Source organism: Erinaceus europaeus, chromosome 12 (genome assembly GCF_950295315.1).
Source record: "Erinaceus europaeus chromosome 12, mEriEur2.1, whole genome shotgun sequence".
NCBI classification, from domain to species: Eukaryota; Metazoa; Chordata; class Mammalia; order Eulipotyphla; family Erinaceidae; genus Erinaceus; species Erinaceus europaeus.
In genome coordinates, this window is record NC_080173.1 from 4,924,216 (window position 1) to 4,948,413 (window position 24,198).

Here is a 24,198-nt window from a genome sequence, read left to right on the forward strand (position 1 = left end):
TTTCTTCCTTCCTTTCCTTTCTAGCATTACTGTGCTCTGCCTCCCAAACTGTGGTGCCCCTGCCTGGCTTGTGTGAGTCAAGTTCCTAAGCACTTCATGCAGAGAATTCTCTTTGAGCCTCAGGCTTGAGAGTCTCTTTGCATAACCATTATGCTATCTCTACCTTTGCCCTGGACTGTACCTTTTTTTTAAAAAAAAATTGTTTTATATTTATTTATTCCCTTTTGTTGTCCTTGTTGTTTTATTGTTGTAGTTATTATTGACGTTGTTGTTGGATAGGACAGAGAGAAACGGAGAGAGGAGGGGGAGAGAAAGATAGACACCTGCAGGCCTGCTTCACCGCTTGTGAAGTGACTCCCCTGCAGGTGGGGAGCTGGGGCTTGAACCGGGATCCTTAAGCCCAAGCCAGTCCTTGCGCTTTGCTCCACGTCCGCTTAACCCACTGCGCTACCGCCCGACTCCCTGGACTATACCTTTTAAAGGTGGATACAAGTCTTCCAGCAAAGCTAGCCCCTGCTGTCAGCTCCTGACTTCCAGTGCCCACTCAAGGACTTCCAGAACTGATGGATGGATAACTACCTCCTAGAATCTAGGAAGGGACCCTAAGACTCAGCCTGGCCCTGACCACCCCACCACCTAGGGAGTAGGTGTGCCTGGGACTGTGCGCTCACCTGCCCACATTCACTCCCAGTGTCCACTCCGACCTTTCAGACGCCCTGTCTGCTTCCTGACTCACTGTCTCTCTTCTCTTTCTTCGGTCATGGTGCCCAGCAGAATACGACTTGTCTTCTTGAACTTCCTCCTCCACGTGGGGACTGCTGTTTCTCAATCAGCCCTCTCTCCTTCCCTTTCACTTCCTCCCACTCCTCACCAAACTACCTTTTCTTCCTTGTTCTCACTCTCTTCCGGTGTTGTGGTGAGTAACAGGGAATCCTGCACTGAGAAAGTTCTCCGTTCTCATTTAATTGGAATGAGAAATCCTGAGAAGCAGTGAGACTTCCTGTCTTCTGAGACACACAGGAGAACAGGCACAGAGGGGTCCAAGTCCAGTGACGGCTGTAGGCCATTCCGTGTCCAAGGTGGTCGCTGGGTTCAAGTGCAGACCCTTCTGCTCAGAAGCTGTGGCTCCTAAGAGCCGTAGGGGGGCAGCCATCACCGTCAGTACCCACCCAGCTCTCCTCGGGTGTAGACGGTGTCACTCACAGGTGGCTGTGTCGTGTCTTGTGTGACCTACAACTTGGCCCCCACTCAGGGCTCTGCCACCTGCTTGGTGTTGATGAGAATCAAGAGACTGAGCAGCCAGTAGGCATTCATTGAGCACCTACTGTGTGCGGGAGGGTGAGGGCCCACCCATTTACTAAGTCTTGACTTTCTGGACATTTGTTGTTTGTTTGTTTTTGTTGCTTTGTTGTTGGCCTCCTGGGACGTTGCTGGGGCTAAGTGCCAGCACTAGGAATCCATCGCTCTGAGAGACCATTTTTTCCCCCATTCTTTTTATTGATAGGACAGAGAGAAATTGAGAGAGTGGGAGAGAAAGCTAGATACCCATAAACCTGCTTCATCTCTTGTGAAGCCACCTCCCTGCAGGTGGGGAGCCCGGGGCTCGAACCGAGATCCTTACGCTAATATCCTCTTAACCCGATGCCCCGCCACCCAAAACTCCCCAGCACCACCACCAGGAACACTTCTCAGCTGAGTGAGTAGCTTGGTTAGAGACTTCCTAGGGGTCATTCTAAAATGGAAAACTCTTGGGCCAGGGAGTTAGCACAGAGGTAATGCACCAGGCTGTCCTATGCGATACCCCAAGCGTTGCAGGTTCAGTCCCCGGCCAGAGCTGAACTGTGCTCTGCCTGTCCGTCTCTCAACAAAAATGAATGTCCATTATTTGGAATGTTGCTTTTCTTGTTAACTTTTTTTTTAAAAAAAATTATTTATTCCCTTTTGTTGCTCTTGTTGTTTCATTGTTGTTGTTATTATTTTTGTTGTTATTGGTGTCCTTGTTGGATAGGACAGAGAGAAATGGAGAGAGGAGGGGAAGACAGAGAGGGGGAGAGAAAGACAGACACCTGCAGACCTGCTTCACTGCCTGTGAAGCGACTCCCTGCAGGTGGGGAGCCGGGGACTAGAACCGGGATCCTTACTCCACTCCTTGCACTTTGGGCCACCTGTGCTTAACCCACTGCCCCCACCTCCTCCTTCCTGTACACCCTGATGTCACATTGGGGTCACCTTCTGAGCACCCTTCCTAGTGCTGTCTCCCTAAGCCTTTCCCCAGACCCACAGGAGACTTTAGAGTGTCGCCTCAGATTCCTGTCATCTGTCAGGTTCACCTGGCTTCTAACCCGCGTCAGGGAGTCAGACCAGGATTATCAGCTGTAGCTCACACACCCTGCCTCTTATTCCTAGTCTTAAAAAAAAATTTTTTTTTATTCCCTTTTGTTGCCCTTGTAGTTTTATTGTTGTAGTTATTATTGTTGTTAGATAGGACAGAGAGAAATGGAGAGAGGAGGGGAAGACAGAGAGGAGGAGAGAAAGATAGACACCTGCAGACCTGCTTCACCGCCTGGGAAGCGACTCCCCTGCAGGTGGGGAGCCGGGGTTCAAACCGGGATCCTTATGCCGGTCCTTGTGCTTTGCGCCACCTGCGCTTAACCCGCTGCGCTATAGCCCGACTCCCTAAAAAAATTTTTTTTTTTAATTATTTACTATTGGATAGAGACAGAAAAATTGAGGGAGAGGGGCAAGAAGAGACCGCCACCTGCAGCCCTGCTCCTCATGAAGCTTTCCCCCTGCAGGCGGGGTCCAGGGACTTGGACTCAGGTCCTTGCTTACACTAGTGTGAGCGCTTAACCAGGTGTGCCACCACCTGGCCCCTGAAGCTAGTCTTTATAATAGGAAGCAAAAACAGAATGGGAAAGACTATACTCCCTGGAGAGAAAGAGGAAGCAAGGAAGGAAGGAAGGAAGGAAGGAAGGAAGGAAGGAAGGAAGGAAGGGCCACATTGACTTGTTATGGCCTTGTGATGTAGGGTGTGTCCTTGCACTTGTCCCTTCTTCCCCCAGCTGGCTGGAGGATTGAGTAGGCTGGTGTGACCCCAGGCTCCTGATGACGCACCCTCTCAGGCTTCTTACCCCCCTCACCTGCCCTTAGGGTTCCAGGAGACCCAGAGTAGAAATGAGTAGGACCCAGACGCACACGTGCAGACAACCTTGACTTTGACCTTCCAGAGGCCGCTCTCACCTGCCAACTCCAAGATGGTCTGCACAGACTGAGCTTAGCACCTAAGAGACTGCTATTGTGGTCTGGGAGGTTGGCGCAGTGGATAAAGCATTGGACTCTCAGGCATGAGGTCCCGAGTTCAGTCCCCGACAGCACACGTACCAGGGTGATGATGACTGGTTCTTTCTCTCTCTTTCCTCCTATCTTTCTCATTAATTAATAAAATCTTTGAGAGAGGGAGAGAGAGAGAGAAAGACTGCTGTTGTCCTAACCACCTCCATTTGGTTTCCTTGCTGTGGGCTGACTCAGTGGGTCAATTGGTAGGCAGGGGTCTTTGTAACTGAGGCCCCCTGCAACCCCAGGCTTCCTGACCCTTGCTTGCATCTTCCCCGCCCCCCATCACAGGAACCCCTTCCTTATTCTGCTCCCGCTCTGCTCCCAGGCCGGTGACACAGAGGAATGTGGCCCAGCAGGGGGCAGGCACGCTGGTTGTTTGGGGAGATCAAGAGGCCAAACTGGGGGGGCAGAGGCCACTGAGACAAAAGGGTAGGAGACCCCCGGGGAAGGGGCCTGGGCCTGCCCTTGAAACAGCTGTGCTGCTCCTTTTAATCCTGCTGGCTGAGGCCAGCACAGGAGAAGGCAGGCCGCAGATCTCAGCCTAGGGTGACTGAGGCTGAAGTGTCCTGAACTTTGCTGTCCCAGCTGTCCAGCTCCCTGCAGGATCAGAGTTGAAATGGCAGGAGTACTCCCAGGCTTTGCATCTAGAGAACTGTTCTCCCAGACCAGGGGCTCAGATGTCACGGGGCCCCCAAATTTCATTTTTCTGGGGGTGGGGAGGGGAGAAATAGGTCACTGTCACTGACTTGGTTCCTTCCTCCCTTCCTTGCATAGCCTTCCCCCTACTTCCTGTGCAGTCCTGTTCTTTGCTTTGTGTAAGTGTGCACTTTATAGACCACCCCCCAGACTGAGTTCGGGGTCTCCTGTCCCCTGGCAGACCCACCTTTGGTGACAGGAACCCGGCCCGCTTGCTTTATTCAACAGGTAAGTTGATGACTCAGCAGACCTCCCTTCCTTGCTCTCTGGCCTGGGCCGCAGGTTGGCCTAGGGTATATTATGGGCTCAGAGACTAGGACCACATGGAGACCTGGGCTTCTTTCCTTTTCTTTTCTATTCTCCTTCCTTCCTTCCTTCCTTCCTTCCTTCCTTCCTTCCTTCCTTCCTTCCTTCCTTTTGTTGCCCTTATTTTATTGTTGTAGTTATTGTTGTTGTTGTTGTTAGATAGGACAGAGAGAAATGGAGAGAGGAGGGGAAGACAGAGGGGAGAGAAAGACAGACACCTGCAGACCTGCTTCACCGCCTGTGTAGCGACTCCCCTGCAGGTGGGGAGCCGGGGGCTCGAACCGGGATCCTTCTGCCGGTCCTTGCGCTTTGCACCACCTGCGCTTAACCCGCTGCACTACAGCCTGACTCCCAACCTGGGTTTCTTTTTGTAATTTACTTACTTTATTTTATTTTTAGTGTGTGTGTGTGTGTGTGTGTGTGTGTGTGTGTGTGTGTGTGTGTGTGTGTTTGGTGTGTATGTGATTGAATATTGATTTATAAAATTCCAAGATAACAGGTGTACAACTCCACACTGTTCCCACCACCAGAATACTGGATCCCCAGTCCCTCCATTGGAAGCTACAGCAGTTCTCCTAAGGTTGCAGATAGGGGTTAACAGTTATTTCTTCAACCATCTGTCTATATTTGTATAGATTTGCCTTTTTTTCCTTCCTTTTTCTTTCCAAATCTCATATACACCTATTATTACAACCAAATGACCCTCCCCCTCTCCGCTTCTCTCTCTGGTTCCTGATGGAGTTGGAGTTCAGAGCCCTCTGGTCATCTTCCCCTATCACGCCTCCCCCACTGGGAATATGGACCAGAATTCTTTTGGGGGTGCAGGAGGTGGGAGTTGTGGCTTCTGGAATTGCCTCTCCGCTGGACACGGGCGTTGGCAGGTGACCTGGGTTTCTCACGTGGACTGGTGCTGACTCCACTGTTCTCCTTCCCCTGCAGGCCCTTCAAGAGGAGTGACCCTATGAGCCCATACCACGTAGGCTCTGGCTATGTCTTTGCGCCGGCCACAAGCGCCAACGATAGCGAGATATCCAGCGACGCACTGACAGACGATTCCATGTCCATGACGGACAGTAGCGCGTAAGTGTCCTGGTATCCTCCCCTCGAGTATGTGGGTGGCGGTGTGACTCCCTTTCCCTGGCCGGCTGGACAGAGCTACAGCCAGCCTGTCCTGGCTCTCTGCAAATCCCATCGTATGCGCATGTGAACATTTGTTTGGTTGGACTGAAGGGGTTGAGAGGGGGAAGTCTGGGGGAGTGAAAAGCTGACAGCCTTGTCAGGGAAGCAAAGAAATAGCCGGTCAAGATGATGAGTCCTTACAAGCAGTCAGAGTCCGCCTGCACTTGGCAATCTGCCTGCCTTCCCTTTGGGCAAAAGTACCTGGCTGATCTTTGTTTCTTTTAAAAATATTTTTATTTATTTATTATTGGATAGGGGCAGAGAGAAATTAAGAGGAGAGAGGGAGATAAAGTGGGGAAGTGACAGAGAGACACCCACAGCCCTGCTTCACCACCTGTGAAGCTTTCTCTCTGCAGGTGGGGACTGGGGGCTTGAACCCGCGTCCTCACACACTGTAATGTGTGCACTCAACCAGCTGTGTACCGCCTGGTCCCCGGCTGATCTTTAAGCCCGTGTGTCCCACATGCAGAAGTAAGAGATGGAGGACAAAGTGAGGGGTTATTACTGCTACTTAAAAGCCAAGGCACTGGAGTGGGGTGTGTGTAACAGGAATCCAGAATCCCCCCGAGGATGCCCGTGGGTGGCGTTTCCTCACAGATGTGCGCCTGGTTCAGTGGGGTGACTGTTGTGCTGTCAGGGACGGACGCTCCAGAGTGGGGTCTGATCTCGGGCCCTTTCCGGATGGAGGCCTTGGATTTCGGATTTCGGGAAGCAGCCCAGGCCCATCAGTGTGTCTGATGAGGTCAGCAGACCATCAGGGAGGGCCGTGGTTTTGAGTTTGAGGTCATTTGAGGTCATGCAGTGGTGATATCTGGGTGGAGAGAGTGATCTTCTGAGTCTCAAGGTGTGTGTGTGTATGTCTGTGTGTGTGTGTGTGTATCAGCATTGTCCAGAGTCTCAAGGGGTGTGTGTGTGTGTGTGTGTGTGTGTGTGTGTGTGTGTGTGTATCAGCATTGTCCAGAGTCTCAAGGTGTGTGTGTGTGTGTGTGTGTGTGTGTGTGTATGTGCGTGCACGCGAGAGCATTGGCCAGAGTCTCAAGGTGTGTGTGTGTGTGTGTGTATATCAGCACTGGCCAGAGTCTCAAGGGGTGTGTGTGTGTGTGTGTGTGTATCAGCATTGTCCAGAGTCTCAAGGTGTGTGTGTGTGTGTGAGCATTGGCCAGAGTCTCAAGGTGTGTGTGTGTGTGTGTGTGTATCAGCACTGGCCAGAGTCTCAAGGGGTGTGTGTGTGTGTGTGTGTGTGTGTATCAGCATTGGCCAGAGTCTCAAGGTGTGTGTGTGTGTGTGTGTATCAGCACTGGCCAGAGTCTTAAGGTGTGTGTGTGTGTGTGTGTGTGTGTGTGTGTATCAGCATTGTCCAGAGTCTCAAGGTGTGTGTGTGTGTGTGTGTGTGTATGTATGTATCAGCATTGGCCAGAGTCTCGTGTATGTGTGTGCGTGCGTGTGCGTATGTGTGTGTGTATGTGTGTATCAGCACTGGCCAGACTTTGAGATTCTCACTCAAAGACCCCAGGGAGGTGGAGACTGGGACTGGGTGAAACTCACCTAAGCACACAGTTGGGAACCTTTGAGAGAGCGTAATGGTTATGCAAACAGACTCTCCCATACCTGAGGCTCCAGAGTGCACCACCCCGAGCTGATCAGTGCTCTGGTTAAAACAAAAAGTCAGATGGTCTTTGAAGACTTCTCCACAACCATTTTGGAGTCAGAATTTCTGCAAAAGGAAACTTTTGAATGGCAAACCCATCAAGCAGTCTAAGTTCTGGCAACGCTCACTGAGAGTTTGTTCCTTTTCGCTTCCTCAAACTGGACCGTCTACTCCTTGAGTTTGTTTGAAATTATCTGGTTTCTGTTGGCCAGTGTCCTGTTGCTGGGTTGGTGGCAGGGGACCAGTTGGAAGGAACGCTGATGAGGCTGGTTCGGGACTCTCTCACTGATTATCCTGGTGGTGTTGACTTGTCACCTCATATTCCCTTTCCAGTGAAAGAGGAGAGAGAGAGAGAGAGAGAGAGAGAGAGAGAGAGAGAGAGAGAGAGAGAGAGAGAGAGGTCTCCTTATGGCCAATGGCTACATTTCGATAGTAGACTTACCTTCCATATCTGTAATAAAATAGAGGGAGGGCAAGGTTTTCATGCAGTGTAAAGACATGAGAGCTTCCACAGAAACAAGTTGTCCATATTGACTAAACTTTTTTTTTTAAGATTTTTTTTTTTTTGCCTCCAGGGTTATTGTTGGGGCTCGGTGCCTGTACCATGAATCCACTGCTCACAGAGGCTATTTTTTTCCCCTTTTTTTGTTGCCCTGGTTGTTTTATCGTCGTTGTGGTTGTTATTATTATTGTTATTGATATTGTTGTTTGATAGGACAGAGAGAAATGGAGAGAGGAGGGCAAGACAGAGAGCGGGAGAGAAAGACAGACACCTGCAGACCTGCTTCACCGCCTGTGAAGTGACCCCTCTGCAGGTGGGGAGCCGGGGGCTCAAACCAGGATCCTTACGCCTGTCCGCACACTTTGCACCATGTGAGCTTAAGCCACTGTGCTACCGCCCGACTCCCTAAAGATTAGTTTTTATTTCAGCATGTGGGGGAGGCGGGGGGCTGAGCACCATTCTAAAACATGTCACACCTGGAAACTATTAAATTGGGAGCCTTGGGCATACAGGCAAATGCAAGTCCTGTGCTCTGCCAGCTGAGCTATCTCTCCAGTGGCAATCTTGACTAAGCTCCTTGAATGTCTATATTTGAAAATAAATAAATAAAGTTATCCTTCGGTTGGCCTAGTTCTTAAATAGTAGGTTTTGGTCTGTCTTGTTCGACGACGCTCAGATGAGACCTGACTTATTTCTAATAATGTATTTAATTAGCTTTATTATTGTAATAGTAATTAACTGTGCTATTACTCATAGAATGCCCAGTTATTCGGATAATCTGCCCATAGACACATGGAGATGCTCTTGGAGATATGTAGAAATGGGCTCTTAGAACGACAGCCCTATAAATCAGCATTTGCTCAATAAAATGATCCTGGAGTTGGAAAGTTTCTGAGAGGGCTGGGTGGTGGCACCTAGTTCTAAGCACAAGGATCCAGGTTCGAGGCCCTGCTCCCTGTCTGCAGCAAGAGACGCTTCACAAGCAGGTCTGCAGATGTCTCTCTGTCTCTCTCCCTCTCTATCTCCCCCTTCCTCTCTCAGTTTCTCTCTGTCCTAGCCTACAAGATGGAAAAAATGGCTGCCAGGAGCAGTGGATTCCTAATTCCTAGTACAGACAGCAAGCCCCAGCCATAATCCTGGAGGTAAAAAAAAAAAAACCAAACATACGGAGACTCCTCCTCTTAAAAAAAGTTTTATTTAGAGTGTGTGTATGTGTGTGTGATGGGAATCTAACCCGGGACTTCAAGATGCAGGCTATGCACTCTGCCGCTGAGCTAGAGCCTCAGCTCCTTAACCAATACTTTCCACCTCTGCGTTTGTTTCTGGGACAGAAATTGAACCCAGGGCCTCGCGCATGCAGGGCAGGGACACTGAGCCACGGCCCTTGCCCTCGCCCTCTCCTTTGCTTAGTATTCCCCCCCCCCCCCCCCCCGTCACGTTACCTGTGGTCATGTCTCTCTGCTGCCAGCTTGCTTCAAGTAGCATTGCTCCACCGGTTACCAGCCTGTGCAGAGCCCCAGTGTGGCAGGGACGCTCAGGATCCCGTAGATTTGAAAGCGGCCAGTTGGGCAGAGCGACACTGGTGCATGTGGGCTGCCCGCCACTACGCAGCTCCTGTCTCCTCTTCTCCGAGACCCTTGTTGGCCTGCTTCTCTTTCCCAGCCTGCATTTCAGTGCCAGCCCTGAGGTGCGCTATTCTGGATCTGTGATGAGCTAATTGGGTGTAGTCCCGAGACATAGTTCTGTCGGCGCCTCCCAAGGCCCAGCCAGAGGTAGATGAGCCTTGTGACGGACGTGGAGTGGAGGAGGCCAGGCCCAGTGCCCTCTGCACGGCTCTCCAAGTCACAGGCGCCACTCAGAACCACCGTCTCCCTAGGCCCCGTTACTGTTACTCTCTGCCTGTTACTCCCTTTCTCCAAGCTTGGGCATGACCAACCTGGGCTGTGCTCTCAGACCAGCTGATAGTGACATCACTGAACCACTTTGAGTTTCTTTTTCTTTTTTTTTATTATCTTGGTTTATTTATTGGATAGACAGCCAGAAATTGAGAGGGGAGGGAGAGATAGAGAGACAGAGAGACACCTGCAGCCCTGCTTCACCAGTCGTGAAGCTTCCCCCTCCCCCCGCAGGTGGGGACCGGGGGCTTGAAGCTGGGTCTTTGTGCACTGTAAGCATGTGCTCAGCCAGGCGCGCCACCCCCCAGCCCCTGAGTGTCTCTTTCTTTTTGCTGTCGTGACACAGTGGAAATGACTGAGCAGTGTTTACTCCAGAGTCTTCAGTGGCAGGACCTCTGGGCAGTGTGTATCCTCCCTCCCACTCTGTAGTTCCTTGGGATCGACGACGAGGAAACCCCATTGCCAAAGCCTAGAGAATTCCTTGGGTGGCAGCTCTGAGCCTGCTCCCAGGTGGCCGGATGCTGGGACAGGTGGCTGGATGCTGGGGACAGGTGACCGGATGCTGGGACAGGTGGCCGGATGCTAGGACAGGTGGCCAGATCCTAGGATGCAGCTGCCACAGGTGCCCACCCTCACCCCGTGGTCCTGCTTATGCAGCAGTGTGGGGTTGCTCTGTTGGGAGCTGTCTGGCCAAGGCCCTGGAGCACATGCTGCTTGCCTTGGGGGAAGCGGCATCTTCAGAACTAGAGCCTTGTCTGCAAAGTCAGACCTTTTGTCCTGTAGATCACAAACTGTCTTGGGGTGCCAGTCACCAGGGAATCCCTGGAGACCCCCCCCCCCCTTTTCTTTAAACCAGATCCCTGCTCAGCTCTGGTTTATGGTGGTGCTGGGGATTGAACCTGGGGCTTTGGAGCCTCAAACATGAGAGTGAGTCTCCTTGCATAAACTGTTAGGCTACCTATCCCTGCCCCCCTTTTTTTTTTAAATTTTGATTTTATTTATTAGTGGATAGAGACAGATAATGAGAGGGAGAGAGAGACCCCTGCAGCCCTGCTTCACCACTTGTGAAGCTGCAGGTGGGGACCAGGGGCTTGAACTCGGGTCCTTCTGCACTATAGTGCGTGCGCTTAACCAGGTACACCGACGCCTGGCCCTGAGCCCTCTCCACTCTCCTACCCAGCCGGCTTGAAATCCTGGCCTGTGGATGGCGCTTTCTGGGTATGTGTGGTATCTGCTCCTGGCCGGGCGCGTCCCCTGGGTTTCCCAGGGCTGGGATTAGACCCCTCTCGGGAGCTCTGCCAGTTGTGTGGACCCAGGGCAGAGAGCGAGCACCGAGTGAGAAACAGTGTGGGGGGGACGCAGAAGCTGAGCTGAATCGCTTTCAGCCCATTGTTCCTCGGGGGAAGCTTAGAGGGGATGAGAGGGTAGCAGCCCCCTTTGAAATTTCCTTGAACAAGTGAATAGGAGTGCCCTGGGAAGCGTGAAAAGCCCTAGCGGCTCCTCAGGGTGGTCACAATGGCCAGGCAGGCAGCAAGGCAGACAGTGAGGGGCTGGGGGGGGGGGCAGAGTCGGCCTCCCTGCTGGGTGGTGGGGAGGAGGTGCAGCTGGGAATGGGGGAATGGGGGAATGGGGGTCACAGACAGCCTTCAATAGCCTCCAGGGGGTTGGAGTTCATTAGACACAAGCCAGGGAAAGCAGTCCTCTCATTGGCTTGGCGACAGAACCGGCTCAGTTCTGGTTGCCTTTTGTAAGGGGCAGAGCTTGCACTGGGTCTGGGGGGCTCCAGAATGGGGCTGGGAGGGAAGTAAATAAAGAAGTCACTGCCTTTGGACTGCCCCTCCGCTCCCCCATACCCACCACTGACTTCTGTTTGCCTGCACGACAAAAAGCCCGGTTGAAGATGACTGTGGCCTGGATCTTCGCAGTTTGACCTCTGAGAGAATGCCACCCTGGGAGCCTGATTCTCCGAAGCGTATTTTCTCTGAAGAAATGGCTTTTTTTTTTTTTAATGGCCTCCAGGGTTATCGCTGGGGCTCGCTGCCGGCACTACGAATCCTCTGCTCCTAGAAGCCATTTTCCCATTTTGTTGCCCTTGTTAATGGTTATTGTTGCCATTGTGGTTGTTGTTGGACAGGACAGAGAGAAATGGAGAGAGGAGGGGAAGACAGAGAGGGGGAGAGAAAGACAGACACCTGCGGACCTGCTTCACCGCTTATGAAGCAGCCCCCCCTGCAGGTAGGGAATTGGGGGCTTGAACCGGGATCCTCACGACGGTCCTTGTGCTTTGTGCCACCTGTGCTTAACCCACTGTGCTACCGCCCAGTCCCAGATCCCCTTCTTTGTCCGTTGCTCCTGCTCTGGGTGTCACCAAATCAGGACAACACAGCCGGACACTGGCACTCCGCACAGAGGGTGGCACGGATCATTTATTTTAATTTCTCTATTATCTTATTCGTGGATTTACTTTGGACACCAGGGGAAGCCTCTGAGTGAACTTCAAATATTACCTTATCTTACAGACCAGGCTTCTGATGTCAACTGTGATCAGAGGCTGCCCTCAGAGCGGCTGCCAGATGAGGAACACACACACACACACACACACACACACACACACACACACACACGACACGTGCTCAAGAGCCTACGATTTCAAAGTGCCGGGAAAGATGACGTCCAGGTTAGGCAGGCCCCGCGAGTCAGAAGGCTAAGCTAATTGGCTCGGCTTAATGGCAGCTAAGTGGAGTCCACACTTCAAAACCAGTGCTCCCCAGAAACAGCTGGGCCCGGCAGTGGGCTCTCGTCAGCTAAAATGTGTACAATTGAAGCGTGTACAGGGACCAGACTCCGGAGCTCTGGAGCTCTTCAGCTCACAGTTTAGAGGCTAAATCAAGAAGCGAGGGCCCCTCCTGGCATGAGGTGATGATCTGGAAGGTCTTTGTCGGGGGTGGGGGGGCATAGCGGGGAGAGGTGGGACACAGAGAATTGGGGGGAATTAGAACCCCATTTCCTCATAGGCTCCTGTGAAACCCACTTGAACCGCTACAAACTGAAATCTCCCTTTTCTTCCCAGAAAGGCCATGGGTATGTGTCGCTTGGGAGTTTGTGAGGCCTGGTTAAGCGCACACATTACAGTACACAAGGACCCAGGTTCAAGCCCCTGGTCCCCACCTACAGGGGGAAAGCTTTATGAGTGGTGAAGTAGAGCTGGAGAGCTCTGTCTTTCTCCCTCTCTGTCTCCCCCTTCCCTCTCAATTTGTCCATCTCTATTCAATAATAAATACAAAATAATTCTGAAAGAAAAAAAAACCTCAAGGTTTCTTCTTAAAAATGATAATTTGTGGGGGTTGGGTGGTTGCGCAGCGGGTTTAAGCACAGGTGGCGCAAAGCATAAGGATCCCGGCTCGAGCCCCTGGTTCCCCACCTGCGGGGGAGTCGCTTCCCAGGCAGTGAAGCAGGTCTGCAGGTGTCTGTCTTTCTCTCCCCCTCTCTGTCTTGCCCTCCTCTCTCCATGTCTCTCTGTCCTATCCAACTACGGTGACACCGTCATCAACAACAATAACTACAACAAAAATTTAAAAAATGACAATGTGTGTTTGTCCTCAGTCAGCTAGGATGATCTGTTTCCCTAACGCCTCCCTCCCCTGCCCCGTCTCTTCTGTGAAAAACAAAAACAAGTTTCATCACTGATGAGCAAAGAGAACAGATGGGCAGAGGAGGAGACATTCTCAGAGGAGATGACTAGATGCCTCCTCTTGGGCTCTCGAAGCCCTGTCCTCATGGGACCCTCAGGCTGCTTGACCCCTGCCCCCCAAGCTCACCACGAAGAGGTCTGGTGCAGCCTCAGGACGGCAGAAGCTGCATAGATCACCATGCCATTCAGCCCCGGGCACCCCTCCAGGCCCCCTCCCACAAGGGATTGTAGGTGACAAACTTAGGCATGTTAACCTTGCCTTGGGAACCACCTGGCACGCCCCAGAGCCAGTGCACCTTCAGCGTTGGCAGGGGACTTTCCAGAACGTTCCGGGATGGCCCCTTCGCCCTCTCACAATACCAAGTCACTTCTGTGGAGCTTAGATAATGGCGCCCCCACACTGGGATATAGTCAGGAAGACTGACCTTTCCGGGAGCTGAATGTGGAGCCCGGCAGCCCCATGTCTCGATCCGAGGTTTAACAGCTATGACTGCGACTCTGGGCTTCTGTAAGATGCCAGCTCTGGCTCTTGTCCCATCAAAGAGGGATTGCAGGGGGGCCGGGTGGTGGCGCACCTGGTTGAGCGCACATGTCACAATGCGCAAGGACCCGGGTTCAAGCCCCCCGGTCCCCACTTGCAGAGGGAAGACTTCACAAGTGGTGAAGCAGGGCTGCGGGTGTCTCTCTGTCTCTCACCCTTTCTATCCCTCCCCCCTCTCGGTTTCTGACTGTCTCTATCCCATCAATAAAGAAAGAGAATTAAAAATAAATAAAAAAAAAAAGAGGGATTGCATCTCCGAGGGCACTAAGTCACAAGAGCGACTTGGGGACAGAGGAGAGACCACCTAGGATACTGGAATCTGACTCCTGTGAAGCTTGGTCACTGAGCCTGTCAGGTGGGCTCCAGAGTCCCGGGTTTTTCTCCCATGGCTTGTAAACTACCCCCAAGGTGAAACTCATCCATTTTTTGGTTGATTAACATCAAGTGGTTCAATAAGTGACTGGTCTGAGAACTTCCAGTCCCACTTGACTGTGGAGAGCCCGGTCACGCCCTGGGCCTGAGTGAGCAAGGGGCGGTCGAGGACAGTTGGCCCAGTGAGCTGAACAAGCTGTTCTGTGATGCCCCGTCTCTGTCCTCTCCTGGCCTCCCTCTGGGGCAGGTTGATACTTGTGTTGAGGCCTGGCTTCATTGTGTTCTCCCGTTTCCCCTTTATTCACCATACAGTGCTTCTTAACCAGGTGACAGACCCCTGGATGGATGTATTGTGTGGTCTGGGTCATTACTCAGTGATTCTGCCCTCTGGCCTAGGTCAGCAGGCTTCCAGAAAATGTAAAAACATTAAGAACTCTAGGACCCTCCTGTATATAAGGAGGTAGGAGTCAGCAAGCTGCCCTGGCAGTCCCCCAAGGATTTACAGGTCCTGCTGACTCTCATCTAGTGCTGATGAACTCCGAAAGATGTTTTTCCTCCTCCTACCCTGTAATGGACCAAACACCTCCCACCCCCGAGGGAAATGGAAATAGCCACACACCTAATTTCAGTATTTATGACCTTCAAGTATGTATGATTCAGTATGAAAATGTTTGAACCTGAAGCCTTCTGCAAATAAGTGGCCCTCCGGAAGGGACCTTTGTGGGGAAAGAGTCATACTCCAACCATTTAGCCGCCTCCGAGAACAAAATCTTAAAAATTTATTATGATTAATAAGACTAAGACAACGGGGACAATTCCACACAGTTCCCACCACCAGAATTCTGTGTCCCATCCCCTCCATTGGAAGCTTCCCTGTTCTTTATCTATCTCGGAACATGGACCAAAGATCTCTATGGGGAGCAGAAGGTGGGAGTTCTGGCTTCTGTAATTGCTTCTCTGCTGGACATGGACGTTGGCAGGTGGATCCATCCCCCAGCCTGTTTCTGTCTTTCCCTAGTGGGGCAGGGCTTTGGAGAAGTGAGGTTCTGGGAAACATTGCCCAGGGAGGTCAGGATGGAGTTATAGTAGTGATACAGACTTTTAAAAAAAAAACTTAATTTTTTCCCTTTTGTTGCCCTTGTTTATTGTCATTGTTGTTATTGTTGTACTTGTTGGATAGGACAGAGAGAAATGAAGAGAGGAGGGGGAGACAGACGGGGAGAGAGATAGACACCTGCAGACCTGCTTCACCGCCTGTGAAGCAACTCCTTGCAGGTGGGGAGCCGGAAGTTCGAACTGGGATCCTGATGCTGGTCTGTGCGCTTTCCGCCATGTGCACTTAACCCGCTGCACTACCGCCCAACTCCCGGACTTTTTTTTTTTTAGTAGGATCTGAGAGAAGGAGGGAACTCCAAAAGTATGCTGCTATTTTCTGAGTGGAAGATACTTGAAAACTACCAGGAGGTTGACTAGAAATATTTACGCAAGGGCTGGGTTGTGACGCACCTGGTTGTCACAGTGCACAAGGACTCAGGTTCAAGGCCCTGGTCCCCATCTGCAGAGGGAAAGCTTTGCAAGTGAAACAGGGCGGCAGGTGTCTCTCTGTCTCTCTCCCTTTCTATCTCCCCCTTCCCTCTTGATGGTTGACTGCCTATCCAATAAATAAAGATAATAAAAAAAAGTCTTCAAAAATCACGCACATCTTCACCCATGCTTAGCGGATGTAGGCCCTTCCTTGCAATAGTTAGCCCTGGGATATTTTTCCTGTGGGTCCAGTGCTGTACCACCGAGCCGCCTCCAGGACCAGCCTTGGGGTGCTCTGTAAGGCCCTGGTTTCCTAAATTGGAGAGCATATCACAGTGAGAATAGACTGTGGGGAGGACTGAATGGCCTTCAAATCAAGATTCTTCCTGAGACAACTTGAAAACGGGTGGATTAATGCCTTTATTCTCTGGGCCGGCTGGAGTACGCATAACCCTGTTCCAAGGCCCATGCTGAGAGACGGCACTCTTTCCAAGCTGATGTTCTTCTGCCTAAGACAGCCAGGTGTAGAGAAATGATTGATGGGGGCCAGGTGGTGGCACATCTGGTTGAGCACACACACATTGCAGTGTGCAGGGATGCAGGTTTGAGCCCCTGGTCCCCACGTGTAGAGTGAGAAAGCTTCATGAGTGGTGAAGCAGAGCTCCAGGTGTCTCTCCGTTTCTCTTCCTTTCTATCTCCCCCTCCCCTTTCAATTTCTCTGTCTCTATCCGATAATAAAAAATTAATAAATAGGGAGTCAGGCAGGAGCGCAGTGAGTTAAGCGCACATGGCGCAAAGCGCAAGGAACGGCATAAGGATCCCGGTTCGAGCCCCCGGCTCCACACCTGCAGGGGAGTCACTTCACAGGCAGTGAAGCAGGTCTGTAGGTGTCTATCTCTCTCTCCCCTTCTCTGTCTTCTCCTCCTCTCCATTTCTCTCTGTCCTATCCAACAACGACGGCATCAATAATAATAAAAATAAATAAAATATATTAAAAATTAATAATAAATAATAGAACATACTTAAAAAACAGATGATTGAGGGGTGGGAGGTTCAGCGGCTGGTCTTGAAATGAACGGCCTTTCCCTGTGGGGAGCCATCAGGGCGTCTAGATCCAAGGGTGCTCTGGCAAGGTGGGTGACGCTATCCACTGGCAGCACCCTCACCGGCCTGTGGGTCATCTTTCCCTTCCCCACAGAGATGGAATCCCTCCTTACCGCGTGGGGAGTAAGAAGCAACTCCAGCGGGAGATGCATCGCAGCGTGAAGGCCAATGGCCAAGTGTCTCTACCTCATTTTCCGGTGAGTATAGGCAGGAGGGGTAACTGTCAGCCATCATGAGTCCTGAGAAGACGGGGTAGGAACTGAGGGCAGACGGGAAGACGGGACTGGGGAGGGAGAGGCAAGAGCTGTACCCAGGGTCTCTGCAGGCAGGTGGGGGGAAGACATGGGGAAGAGGTGTTGCTTAATGTGTTTCATTGGCTATGACGTCGAAGAGAGCTGGATCTTTATGGAACTCAAGATGTCCTACTGAGACCATGGTATTTCCTTCCTTCCTTCCTTCCTTCCTTCCTTCCTTCCTCCCTCCCTCCCTCCCTCCCTCCCTCCCTCCCTCCCTCCCTTCCTTCCTCTCTCTCTTTCTTTTTTTCCTAGCTTGATTTTATTTATTATTGGATAAAGGCAGAGAAATTTAGAGAGAGACACCTGCAGTCCTGCTCCATCACTTGTGACGCTTTCCCCCTGCAGGTGGGGCCCAGGGGCTTGAACCCAGGACCTCGGACACAGTAATGTGTGCGCTTAGCCAGGTGCGCCACTGCCTGGCCCCGAACTTGGCATTTTCTTTTTCTTTTATTTAATCCAATTTACTTATTTTGCCTCCAGGATTATCGCTGGGGCTTGGTGCCTGCACTACAAATACACAGCTCCCCGGGGGCCGTGTTTTCCCATGCCAGTGGACAGGACAGAGAAATTGAGAGAGGAGGGGGAGGGAGAGAGAAGGAGAAACACCTGCAGACCTGTTTTGCCGCTTGTAAAGCTTCCCTCTTGCAGGTGGGGAGCTGGGAGTTCCAACCTCGGGCGCTTGTGCGAGTCCTTGGGCTTAGTACTGTGTGTGTCTAACTGGGTGCACCAATGCCCAGCCCCTCCCCAACCGTGGCATTTTCTTAAATCAAAATAAGAAAAGTTGTCCACGAGAACATAAACTGCCTGAAAGCAGGGTGGTTTGTTTCTTCCTTTTTTTTTTTATTTATTATTTATTATTATTTTTTTAAATATTTATTTTATTTATTTATTCCCTTTTGTTGCCCTTGTTGTTTTATTGTTGTAGTTATTATTGTTGTTGTCGTTGTTGGATAGGACAGAGAGAAATGGAGAGAGGAGGGGAAGACAGAGAGGGGGAGAGAAAGATAGACACCTGCAGACCTGCTTCACCGCCTGTGAAGCGACTCCCCTGCAGGCGGGGAGCCGGGGTTCGAACCGGGATCCTTATGCTGGTCCTTGTGCTTTGCGCCACCTGCGCTTAACCCGCTGTGCTACGCCCGACTCCCTTGTTTCTTCCTTTTGAGGTCTGTATCCGCAGAGACCAGAACAGTGCCTGGCACGTAACAGTGCCTAATAAGTTCTAGCTCGCTGGAGTGAGTTATGGAGAAGATTAGAGGACTCTGTCTCTTATTCCAGGGAGATTACGCCCCTGGCAGGTTGTCCTGGTGTTGACTGCACAGCCTGGTCCTTCTAGCCATCTGCGTATCTGTTTGGCCCTTTCTCCTGCTGACTTCAGGAGTCCTGGAGGGCAGGCGGTAGCTTTGCCTTGTTCCCAGCCCGGGACTTGGGCTTTTAGTCTCTGCTGTAGTAGCCGCACCTAATAAATGCTGAGTGAACCAAGTGCTGGCAAGTGGCGGAGATGAGAAGTGAGCACGGTGTGAGGGACTTTTTCTGGAACCTTCCCTTCAATTTTCACTTCCCAGAGGGCAGCCCGCATGTGGACCCCTCTCCTCGAGACATCTTCACCCTCTGTGCTTCCTGCCTGGCCCCGAGTCGTCCTGGGGGGTGTGTGTGTGAGCATGTCAGTTCACAGCATGTACTCTGCAGGAATCCTTCCCACCAGCCTCGTGACTCAGTGGGTCCATTGGCGGTGTTGCCTTTAGAACATCAGCACACGGAGTCGCTAACCCCACTTGGCCTCAGTGTGCAGGTTGCTGCTGGGGCAGCTCTGCCCTGGAAGGCCCCCATCCCGGGCAGACCCAGCCTTGCCATACCATGAGCAAGTTAAGATTGCTTTGCTACGGGCCTGCAGACACCACCCTCCTTGAAGACAATACCCTCCCCCAAGGCAACATTGTTGACACACACACAGCCAGGCAGTGGCACACCTGGTTAAGCACACACACATTGCAGTGCGCAAGGACCCAGGTTCAAGCCTCCCCCCCTCCCCGGTCCCCACCTGCAGGGGGAAGTCTTCACGAGTGGTGAAGCAGGGCTGCAGGTGTCTCTGTCTTCCTCTCTATCTCCTCCTCACCTCTCAGTTTCTCTCTGTCGATTTAATAATAAATAAAAAGTTTTTAAAAGTTAAAAGCGTACACACACACACACACACACACACACACACACACACATGTTTAGAGACCATGGAGGGATTTTGTGTATCAGTAAAAGGAAAATCTTTGTTGCCCAGGTCTGTAAGTGGGATGATTCTGTCCTGGGGTGTGTAAATCGACTTTCCCCATCACATGGTGCTTTGATGGGGGCCCAAGGGAGCTGGCATGCATGTGGGGTAGTGTGTAGGGCTCAGCCCAGGGGTCGGCATGTTGAGGTAGGTTCATCTGGGGGGGGGGGGGCACGCTGGCCTCTACAGATAGACCTCCTGTGCCTCTCCCCACCCCACCCTTCGGGAGAGGGGCAGAACAGAACGAAAGGGAAAGGTAGAGGGCACAAGGCGGTGTGGGGAGGGGGAGAAGACCGCAGGAGGGGACGGAGTGGGCGGTGCAGGTCCTTGTGCTCTCTGCTGTTGGCAGGCGTTCCTGGGCCTTTTTATATTCCGCACTCGGTTTGGAGATGTTCCCTTTCCCCTTGATGGATCAGCTTCAGGCAGCCAGACTCAGCAGTGTTCTGCTACTAGCCTGCAGCCCCTTTCTTCATTTTCTGTACAAAGAGATGGGGAGGAGGGGCGGAGAAAAAACGGGGGAGATCCAGGACAGTGTTGAGACAACACCACCTCAAAGGTGCGCAGTGTGCGGCCGGCAAGGAAATTACCACTTCTTCTGGTCCGGGGCCGGCTGGCTCCCTCCCCCACTTTTTCTCTTCTTCCCCCTCCCCTTCTTCTTTTTCCTGCCCCCACCTCCACCTCCCTTCCAATCTTCTATTTTTTTTTATTTCCAGCCCTCTTTCTGTTTAGACTCTATTTTCTATTCCTCCTCGAGTTGGTTTCTCCCCTCCCCACCTCAGAGGGCTGCCTTTTTTTCTTTTTTTTTTTGATGTTTGACAACAGTCTTTGAAGATTTTCTACTTCAGAGTAGCTACTGATGGGCTGGTTGTACTACAGAGAGAACAAGCGGGACCTCTCGGAGTGCGACCAACTGCTCCTGCCCAAGGCAAACGCTGGCGGGGACCATGGCTCTCCATGAGGCCGGGCTCCCACATATAAAGCCGCTGAGCCGCCTGGCCGCTGAGCCAAGCACAGAGCCACGGAGAGCAGCCGGGGACCCGGGTGGCTCCGGCCCGGCCTCCACCACTGGCAGCAGCAGCAGCCCAAGCTTGGCCAGCCCCGGTTAACCGAGCCGTGTCTCTCTCCTCCCCGTGTCTCTGCAGAGAACCCACCGCCTGCCCAAGGAGATGACCCCCGTGGAACCTGCCGCCTTCGCGGCCGAGTTGATCTCCCGGCTGGAGAAGCTGAAGCTGGAGATGGAGAGCAGGCACAGCCTGGAGGAACGTCTGCAGCAGATCCGAGAGGTAGCGCCGGCCCCTGCCCCCTTCCAAGTCAAGCAGGTGGCCGGGAGCTCGCCAGCCCCGCGAGGGACCACCACCTCTCCCCTGCACCAGGGGCGCCCCTCTGCTTCCTGGGTCACTCCCCTCCCTTCCACCTTCCATTCCAGGATGAAGAGAAGGAGAGCTCCGAGTTGGCACTGAGCTCGCGGGAGGCCGGCGCCCCCCAGCACACCCTGTGTCTCCTGCCCTCCGGCAGCTACGAGGAAGACCCACAGACCATTTTGGACGACCACCTGTCCCGGGTCCTCAAGACCCCTGGCTGTCAGTCTCCGGGCGTGGGCCGCTACAGCCCCCGCTCCCGCTCCCCTGACCGCCACCACCACCATCACCCGCTGTACCACGCCCTCCTCCCGCCCGGGGGCAAGCTGCCCCCTGCCGCTGCCCCCTCGCCGGCTGGCTGCCCCCTCCTGGGGGCCAAGGGCTTCGTGACCAAGCAGACAACCAAGCACGTCCACCACCATTACATCCACCACCACGCGGTCCCCAAGACCAAGGAGGAGATCGAGGCTGAAGCTGCCCGGAGGGTGCGCTGCCTCTGCTCCGGGGGCTCTGAGTACTACAGCTGCTTGAAGTGGAAGAGTCACCCCAAGGCGCTGGAGCCCGGCCCAGCAGAGCAGTTGGGGTGAGTGTCCTCGTGCGTTTCTCCCCTTGCTCGAACCCTGGGGAGGTGTGTGGATAGGTGGGTGGGTGGGTGCACCAATGTCCAGGACGGAGGTTCGGGGTTGAGTTGGGGGTCAGCACAGATGCCTGGGTCACTTGTCTCCCTCTCCTCCACAAAACCCACTGCCCACAACAGGAGCCCTAGAGACAGAACAGGCTCTCTGGGCCGGGTTTGAGTCTTGCTTCCCTGCCCAAGCGAAATGAGAAAGACACCTGCCCCTGCTCCCCAAGGCTGGAGGGCTGCAGGCAGAGCGGGGGCCACTGTGGCTTCCCAGAGAGGAAGGAGAGAGGCCACAGGATGTCTGGTGGCTGCTAGAGGATGAAATGAGCACAGAACACACGGCACCCGCAGGCAGCCCCTCACCTTGGAGGTATGGGGGATGGGGTGGGGGGGCCCTGGCTGTGTTTGCATATCAGCCCCAAACAAGTGCGACTGTCGACTTCTCCTCTCTTAATATTAGATGGCACCCCGAGAAGACCACAGAAACGCCCAGCCTCGGCAGCCTCGCTTCTCCGTGTGATATTTCCCCCCTCCCTTCCTCTCTCAAGGCAGAATACAGGAACCAGGGGAGAAGCCACATTTCCCAGTTGTCCTAATCCAGTGCCTTCTCTTTTCTTTGTTCCTGTCCAGTGCCCAGAACGCCAAGAAGGCCCACCCCTTGGAACCCACCCGCGGGTCCCCAGCTGAACGTACCGGCCGGCACCACTTGTGGGGGGGAACCAACGGGCACCCCCGCGCCACCCCTCGGACCCACCCATTCACCCAGGACCCTGCGATGCCTCCCCTGACCCCACCCAATACCTTGGCCCAGCTGGAGGAGGCCTGTCGTCGGCTGGCGGAGGTGTCAAAGCCCCCAAAGCAGAGGTGAGTGACAAGGGTAACTCCAAGGCAGAAGGGGCAGGTGGGGGTGGGGTGGGGATCAGAGACAAGGACCCACCTGGGCCTTGACCCTCCTTGGGGAGGAGGAATCACTTAGGGCCTCAGTAAGGTTCTGGCCAACTTCTTCCTTTTAGTTATTTATGTTCATTCTGAAGTGATACCCTGCATTTATCTGTTGGGCCAGTCACACCTAAAAATGAGAGGCTGAGGGGGGCCGAGAGGTGGTGCACCCGGTTAAGTGCACATAGTACTAAGCACAGGGATCCGGGTTTGAGCCCCACCTGCACGGGGGATGCTTCACAAGTGGCGAAGTAGGTCTGCAGGTGTCTTAACTTTCTCCCTCTATCTCTCCCACCTCTCTCTTAATTCCTCTCTGTTCTGTCCAGTAAAATGGGAAGAAAATGGCCACCAGGAGCAGTGGGTTTATGGTGCTGGCACTGAGCCCCAGGGATAACCCTGGAGGAAAAGAAAAAACAGGTGGAGTTTCAGGATTTTCTTACAACTCTCCTTCACGGAGTTCCCAGTCCTTAGTGGCTGGTTAGTGATGAGATGTAGAGTCTTCAGCCCTTTGCAGGGGACTTGGGGTGCTGGGTGATTCTGTCCAGACACCCTCCAGGGGTGTAGGTGTCTGTCTCCTAAGAAGGCCACCCAAAGGTGTCCTCTCTTGTCCCAGGGGACAGTTAACTGACCTCTGACTCCTTGGCCTCAGGTGCTGCACAGCCGGTCAGCAGAGGGACAAGAACCACTCGGCTGCGGGTCTGACAGCAACCACAGCCTTCTCCAACCTGGGCCTGGCTGCAGAAGGGTGAGTGTCTTTGTCTGACATGACGGAGATCTGCATTCTCAGGGCACTTGCTGTCTGGGGCTGGTGTGTGTGTGGGGGGGGTGGGGATGTTGTGTGTGTGTGTGGGGGGGGTGTGTGTGTGTGGTGTGTGTGTGTGAGTGTGTATGGTGTGTGTGGGGGTGTGTGTGTGTTGCGTGGGTGTGGTGTGTGTGGTGTGTGTGTGTGTGGTGTGAGTGTGTATGGTGTGTGTGTGGGGGGTGTTGCGTGTGTGTGGTGTATGTGGTGTGTGTGTGTGTGGTGTGAGTGTGTGGTGTACGGCCTGTGCCTGTAAAGTCACCTGGGGCCCATTCGCATTAATGCCCATGAACAAGGAACACACTGCCGCCACCAGTCACAGGAGAACTGAGTCTGCCTTGCAGATACACTCACTGTGTCTTGTCCATACATAGGAACTTTCCCTTAGCAGTGGGAGGCCAGGGTTCCTCAAATAAAGACTGAGATAGAAACCAGCAGCAGGGGGCCTGGTGGTGGCTCACCCAGTTAAGCGCACAGAGTACTAAGTGCAAAGATCCCAGTTCGAGCCCCCGGCTCCCCACCTACGGGGGAGGGGGTCACTTTACAAGCGATGAAGCAGAGCTGCAGGTGTCTATCTTTCTCTTTCCCTCTCTTTCTCCCTCTCCTCTGTCAATTTCTTTTTGTCCTCTCCAATAAAAACGGGCAAAGATGGCTATGAGGAGCAGTGGATTCGTAGTGCTGGCACCGAGCCCCAACAGTAACCCTGGAAGGGGAAGAAAAAAAGCCAGCAGCAGGGACCCCAAAACCTGATGGAAAGACCCTGCCCCCGTTTAGTTGGCCACTCAGCCATACTAAGGACATCTGTGCCCCAGCAGAGTGGGCAGGTGGTCTCCATCTTTAACGAGACGAAGAAAGGGGGACCAGCTTTGTCGACAGCTTGGGGGAAAACACTGTTATCCTCTTCAGTCACACCGGCATCCTTTCTGTAAGTTCACACTCTTTCCAAGTGAACACAGATGCCTGCCTGGCTTGCCTTAACTATGGGATGGTACTATTTAAAAAAAATAATAAAATGTCGGCAATAGAAATCCTCTTGGTCTAAATAATCCCCGTTTTCCTCTTTGTCCTCGCCAGTGAATCACGTTAGAGGTCAGATGTTAAGCCGCCACCACCACTCAGGACTGTTCGAT

The 24,198-nt window shown here is 52.9% G+C and overlaps 1 protein-coding gene across 3 annotated transcripts in view; it reads left to right on the forward strand.

The window, feature by feature from the left end:
• Nucleotides 1–24,198, forward strand: part of AXIN2 (axin 2) — a 39,144-nt gene that overhangs the window by 9,105 nt on the left and 5,841 nt on the right. For all 3 annotated transcript variants that reach the window (XM_060202616.1, XM_007524310.3, XM_060202615.1), the window contains exons 3-8: nt 5,278–5,418; nt 16,889–16,991; nt 20,493–20,633; nt 20,777–21,291; nt 21,961–22,194; nt 22,919–23,014. In XM_060202616.1, coding sequence (XP_060058599.1) covers nt 5,278–5,418; nt 16,889–16,991; nt 20,493–20,633; nt 20,777–21,291; nt 21,961–22,194; nt 22,919–23,014 — 1,230 coding nt within the window. The remainder of the gene's footprint in view (nt 1–5,277; nt 5,419–16,888; nt 16,992–20,492; nt 20,634–20,776; nt 21,292–21,960; nt 22,195–22,918; nt 23,015–24,198) is intronic.